The 7054-nt window shown below is 35.0% G+C and overlaps 1 protein-coding gene across 2 annotated transcripts in view; it reads left to right on the forward strand.

Annotated features, from left to right (window-relative positions):
* The window catches only part of LOC306875136 (uncharacterized protein), a 47763-nt gene extending 43736 nt beyond the window's left edge, over window positions 1–4027 (forward strand). The window contains exons 7-9 of one of the 2 annotated variants that reach the window (XM_079425563.1): window positions 2361–2666; window positions 3048–3086; window positions 3389–4027. In XM_079425563.1, the coding sequence (XP_079281689.1) occupies window positions 2361–2666; window positions 3048–3086; window positions 3389–3444 (401 nt within the window). In that variant the 3' untranslated portion in view covers window positions 3445–4027. The remainder of the gene's footprint in view (window positions 1–2360; window positions 2667–3047; window positions 3087–3388) is intronic. The other variant, XM_079425564.1, reaches the window with a different exon arrangement.
* Window positions 4028–7054: the final 3027 nt, after the last annotated feature.

A 7054-nucleotide genomic window follows, 5' to 3' on the forward strand; every position in this document is an offset into this window, starting at 1 on the left:
ATATAATAAGTATGCAACAACTGTAATCTCAATACTTATAGAATATTAAGTTTTTAATTTTTTTTAATCTTCTGTCCAAGCTGTTATTATAGTCTAATAGGCTTTTTTATTAGAATAGAAAATAGCAAGGGTCCACAGAAAGGGTCTTTTTTTTTGTGCAGCTCAAGAACGCCGGACACACAAGTACTCTGGCTCTTTTGCCCCAAGGCTGCCCAGATCAAGCCAACAGGGCCGTGCAGAGACCTTTGGAGGGGCAGGTGCTCAAAGTATAAAAGGGGCACATGTAACACAGCTTTTAATAGGGCTGTGCTTCTTGCTGATATGTGCCTCTAAATGGATGCTTCTGTATTGATACAGCAGCAAATGCCATGACGCAGGTTTGAAAAAGAAACACTGAACAGAAAAGACCATTTTAAGTTTAAATGTTAAAGACATTTTTTGCACCTCTTAATTACTCTGGAATGATATTATTATTATTATCATTATTGTTGTTGTTGTTATTGAGTTTACAGGGTATGGTGGTTTTGCTGTTGTAAACACTACTGTTGTTGAAATAAATATAATTAAACAGCAAGAACGAAAGAGAACAAGCGCCTTTGTTTTTACTGCTGTGTGTAGAACTACGTTAGCTGCATTTTTAATATTTAATATTCATTTTAATCAAATGTAAATTCGTCCCCTGCACTTTATTCGAGCTGGAGCAGGTGTTTTCACACAGAGGTTTCTATATTTAAATCTAGATTTAAATGAAAAGAGACATGACCTGATGTTTTATTCGTATCTAAAACGAGGAGAAGTGAATATGAGGAGAGCTGAACACTGGTGCAGTGCATGCTTCATTCATCCTCGAAGCCAGAGGGCGCTCTCGCGCAGAAACTTATGACCTGCAGGAAATCCCTAATGAGTTTCGCTGTTGCTGAGCTGAATAAAAAGCAGAAACGTTTTAACTGATGAAACATGAAGACAATAAACACAAGATTACGAAAATATATGGTTCATGTGTGTTTTTCAAGTTATCTTCAGGTAATAAATAAACTATATGAAAAATGCAGTACTGATTGACATTTAGTATAGAAACTATAAAATATATTTCCTGAATTATTCTGTGATAAAAATGGGAAAAGGGTGTTTGTAGTAGCCTTTATAAACCAATCATAAAATTGTCAAACACTGAACACAAATATTGTAGCTAGCCTTGTTTCCACAGGCTGCACACAGCAATATAATCAACAGCTGTGCATGATCTCTTCACGCCGTTCTCCTAAAATAATAATAATTCAATCATATAAGTTTACAAGCACTCCACTTACCGGCAGCCGCGGACGTTATTGAAGGCATCCTAAAGGTGTCTGAACGTGAGGGATCGTCCCGGATGAGATCGTCAGGTGAAAGGTCATCATGTGGATAATAAAATTTATGGCTAAACTATTATTAAGTCATTTTACTAATAGTTAGATTGGGCAGTCCTTCACAAAAGGGCGTTTAATTACTAAAAATAAATAAAGTTGCCTTGACAAAAGGGCACTTTGGGCATCGATGAGGGCAGGTGCTCAAGCGCCCACCGCACCCCCCTCTGCACGTGCCTGCAAGCCAACATCAAAGTTAGCCTTTGAACTGTAGCCTCTAGTTATTAATGTCACTGCCACTAAATTAATACAGTGGCAGATCCTGGCATAGGCAATATAGGCAACTGCCGAGGACTCACAGCGTGCTGAGGAGCGGCATGAGGCTTTCAGTCCTTCTTTCAGGCCATTATTTTAATGTTGAGAGTGTATTAACATGAGAGCACATGCAGGTAATGTGTGAGCGCAGTTCTCTCAGAGAGACAGTGTGCTCTGTTATTAACTGGCTCTGCTCTCCGTCTGATATTGTGTGTTCATGCTCAAACATTATCCTGTGCTCCTGTGAATCTCTACAGACTCGTGCTCCAGAATTATCCTCTCTCATGGTTTGAGAAGATATCAGCCGTCAGACTTCCACGACTGACCAATCAAATAATATAGAGCCCCTTTAACTTATACAGAAATGAAGGATCTATTGTTGTCTGTAGAATGTACAGATTTCATGATTTAGAAACTTCAGTTTTAGTCAGACAGTTTTCTAGGTATTTGTATTATTTAATAGTTATTTGAGATGAGTGCTTATATAGTTCAACAATAAAAGTGTATCAGTGTATGTGATGTTGCATCTTTATACATTTTGGGAGTGATGTCTTATTTTGCCTAGAGCAATAAAATAAGCCAGAACAGCTACTACACACTCACTCACTCACGCGCACACACACACACACACACATACATCCTGAACGAAACTTTACCTGTTATAATCTCCTGATTTCTCTTTTTCTTTGTGACATGAAGTGAGGCGTGTGAAAGTGACTGAGGGAGACCCTGTCCATCTGTCCACTGGTCTTACTAAAATAGAGAGAGATGATGTGATACAGTGGAGGTTTGGAGATGAAAACGATCTCATATCTGAAATCAAAGGAGGGACCGGAAAGACATATGATGATCCTGATGAGAGATTCAGAGATGAACTGGAGCTGAACGATCAGACTGGAGATCTGACCATCCTGAAGTCTAGGCTGAAACATAATGGACGTTATAAACTGAAGATCCACAGCAGTAAAGGGGACACATACAGGACATACAGCGTTATAGTCGCATGTGAGTCGCTCCAGTCAATATAATAATAACAGTTTTTCTTCATACATTCAGTTATTTTCTGCAGGTAATTCAGTTCATCTGCTTAATGTTCAAACTCCATTCAGAGTTTATTCTGTAGATCATTTCATTCTTTAAAAGTCTGTTATTAAAGATTCAAAATAATTGATTGCTGCCTCACCTCAGTGAATATTTCATTCATCTTTTCTTCATATCAGCACTAGATCTGTAAAAAACACAAACATGTATTATACTGTTCTCCTCGGAAACAGATCTTTATTGTGAACTGATGAAACAGCATCTGAATGATGTTAATGTTCTCCTGCACACACTGATCTGATGGATGTGTCTGTGTTTCTCTGCTTCTGTGTGCTGCTGTTACAGATCAAGTGACGGCGAGACCATTGATGAAGGAAAATAATGGTGAGAATATCTTTAACTTTACAGTAACATCATGATCTGATGTGTGTGTGATTCGGCTTCATTCAGGTTTCAAACAGATGACTGTAAGAGAATTAAACAGCAGCTGTCCTGAGAGAAATGCTTTTAATGCTGCACAGATCCAAGAGAGAAGCACTAAATATACAATTCAACTTCAGTTTGCATGTTCTAGCATGTTCACAAATATAATGTCCTTTTCATTTGTGAGAAAAGTGCTTGAACTAGATATAAATGTATCTTCTCTGTTTTTAATTCATCATTGTCTCTGTGCTTCTCTGTATCAGGAAAGCGAGGGAATGAATCAGCGACTGTAGAGATGCGGTCACTGATGCATGATTAAGTTCCTGCTGGAGTGAATGAGGACGAGAGGAAGAGCCCCGCCCACTCCTGTCAATCACTCTGACATCATCATCCGCTCCAGCTACATCACAAACATGCTTCTGCTCGACTCCGTCCAGTCAAAGAGAGAGAGCTTCATACCTGTTATTATCAGTCTGACTCTCACAGATATGATCTTGTGTGCTTTTATAAGATGTTTTACCACAGCAGTATTCCTCTAACCACTGTTTTTATATCATTCATGTTGATGATCAGTGTCTCTAAAGCTGAGATGCATGTGTGTATAGTGCCTTTGTATTCAAGCTGAAGCTCTTGAAATTAGCCTTACTGCAAACGCCTTTGTTCAGTTCTATAGTGATATGATACATGTGCTTTGTGTTGAATAATATTGATATTATTGGTAATATTGAATGACCTTCTATCTGATCCTTTCTGTCCTCGAGTGGACAAACACTGATACAGCTTCTGCTTCCTAACAACTCTTTAAACATGCAACACATAAACAATATACCTATATATTATACTGGTAATATAATACACGCTTGAGTATGAGTGATATAATCTCAATAAATAATATAAATGCAAAATTGTGTCAAATGTGTGTTTCTTCATACTGTATGTTTTTTTTTTTTTTTTATTTTTTTTTTTTATTGAACAATCCTTAAATGTACAAACAACTTGGCAATGACAAACATCTTCACATTACAATATACGAAACAGGCGCATACAAATACAACAGAAAGAGAGAACAAAGAAAATAAAAATAAAAAAAATAAAAATAAAACACGGCTAGGGTTTTTCTTGTAAATCATATTCTATAATAATAGAAAACAGATTTATGGCATTCTTTCCCTTCATCACCTTAAGGGCTTTTGTATACAAAACAAACTCATTATGAAATGCACAAAAGGTTGGTTTTACTTTCAAGTATTTAGATTTGTGTACATAAAACTTTCCCATCATAAGGATGCTATTAACCAGAAAATCATCTTTGCTATTATTCATTTCACGTCCATAGATAATGTCCTTTAGGGTGAAGCTGTCAAGGTGAGACACCTTTGGATAAAGCCAGTAATGAATATCAGACCATAAAGCATCCACATACATACAATGAAAAAACAGATGATCCGTAGTTTCAATGTCATCACAGAAAATACATTTATTAGAGTCAAATCCAAATCTAAGCCTCAAGTACTCACTGGATGGATAAATCCCATTTCAAATTTTAAAATGAATTTCTTTAATTTTAGGAGATAAAGGAAATGTTATATATTTAGTTCTAAGAGTATGAATGTCATCTTTTTGGAAATGATGTGAAATTGAATTTCTATAAACTACGATAGGATAAGAAATGTTGTTAAACATATTTCTAATACTTTTGTTTGAAAGTTGACCTTCTCTGAATTCACAACCTTCAATTAACAGTGGAGGTAAACATAAGGTCATGGGGTTAGAATAAAAGAGAGTTTCTTTGATTAGACAAATAATAGAATTAGGGATAGCTTTAACAATAGTTTCAAATTTAGCCCGATTGCAACTTAAATATTTCACACAGAAATTCTCGTATGACATAATACCACTATTATCCATTACATGGGACACTGACCAAATACCTTTCTCCATCCAGTCCTTGTCATACAATGATTTGTTTCTAACTGTAATGTATCTATTATTCCATAATGGTGTATTGTGTGGTGTAAAATTATGTTTATATAAAATCTTCCAGTATAACAAGACCTGTTGGTGAAACTGGGATAATTTAACTGGGAGACGTTGAACAGTGAAATCACAACTTAGCAGAAACTCTATTCCTCCTAATTTCTTGAATAACTCTCTGGGAATATGAAACCAAAAATTGTTATTGTTTAACAGGGATTTCAACCAATTAATTTTTAGGGTCCCATTTATAGATTCAAAATCAATAGCTTGTAAACCTCCATCTTTATATTGTTTTATCATCTCTACTTTTTTAATGTAATGTGTCTTCTTCTTCCAGATGTAACCAAAATTTATCTGATTGATTTTTTTAATAGCTCTATTTGAAATAGCAATTGTATATGCTGGATAGATTAATCTTGAAATGCTTTCCATCTTAGTCAAAAATATTCTACCTAATAAACTAATATCTCTCAATAACCAAGAATTGAGCCTAATTTCACATTTGTCTATTATTTTCGACACATTCATAAGTTCATTTTCAGTGGGATCTTTTGAGATAAGCATTCCTAAGTATTTAACTTTAGATTTTATAGGGATGTTATAAGCTTCAGTTAAGTGACACTGATGGATTGGCATTAATTCACACTTGTTCAAATTTATTTTTAAACCAGAGGCCTTGGAAAAAGTGTGAATAGATTGTAGTGTTTTGGGGACCTCTGATAATTGCTTTAAAAAAAAGGCAGTATCATCTGCAAATTGACTGATGATTACTGTCTGGCCAAGTACCTCTAATGGAGCTATTGTTGAGTTTTTGATAAAGATGGAAAGCAGTTCTGTGGTTATAATAAAAAGAAAAGGGGAAATAGGGCAGCCTTGCTTTATGCCACGATTAATAGAAATTCTGGGTGATGTGCCTCCTGGTAAGGAAACAGAACTATTAGAATTCTCATACAGAGATTTTATAATTTTTCTAAATTTCTCCCCAAAACCAAACAATCTTAAACACTCAAAAATAAAGGGGTGTTCAATTGAATCAAATGCCTTATAAAAGTCAATGAAGAGAATAAAACCATCGTCTTCTATTAGATGTCTGTAATCTAAAAGATCAAACACTAAACGAATATTATTGTGTATAGATTTTCCCTTCATAAAGCCAGATTGAGATTCACTTATAATTTTGTATAGAAACATTTTTAATCTATTAGCATATATAAGGGTTACAATCTTATAATCAGTATTTAATAATGTAATTGGTCTAAAGTTATCTAAAATTTTGGGGTCTTTATCAGGTTTAGGGATTAAAGTTATTATACCTTGTTTCATGGTGGATGGAAATGTCATATTTTCAATTGCTTCTTTTAACATAAGCCTAAACGGTTCTTTTAGTATACTCCAAAAGTGTTTATAAAAGTTTGCAGTAAGGCCGTCACACCCTGGAGATTTGTCTAAAGATAAGTTACCTACTGCTTTATCCAATTCATCCAAAGTAATATCTGCATCACACAGTGTTACAAAATCATCATCTATATGGGGAATACAATCTTTAATATGGTCAAAAAAGGATTTTGCATCCTCCAAAGAAAAGGTTGAGGAATATAGGTTACTGTAAAAGGAAACAACTTCCTTAGTAATTGAAGCTTGATCAGTAATTACCTGGCCCTGGATCAATAAAGCTTTAACTGATAGCCTCTCTTGCCTTCTTTTTTCTAACCGACAGAAATATGAAGTACTCCTTTCCCCATCTTCAATCCATTTCGCCCTAGACCTGATGAAAGCCCCTTCTGCTTTACGGAGATATATTTCATCAAGTTTGTTTAGAAGACTTTGTAGTTTCTGTTTTTCATTGTCAGTAGGTGATGTTTTATTATAATAGACATTTATTTCTTTAATGATATTAATTTCAGATAATCTATTACTTCTATTTAGTGTTTTACCAAAGCGAATTGAACATT

The sequence above is a fragment of the Barbus barbus genome (assembly GCF_936440315.1).
Source record: "Barbus barbus genome assembly, chromosome: 9".
Taxonomy (NCBI): domain Eukaryota; kingdom Metazoa; phylum Chordata; class Actinopteri; order Cypriniformes; family Cyprinidae; genus Barbus; species Barbus barbus.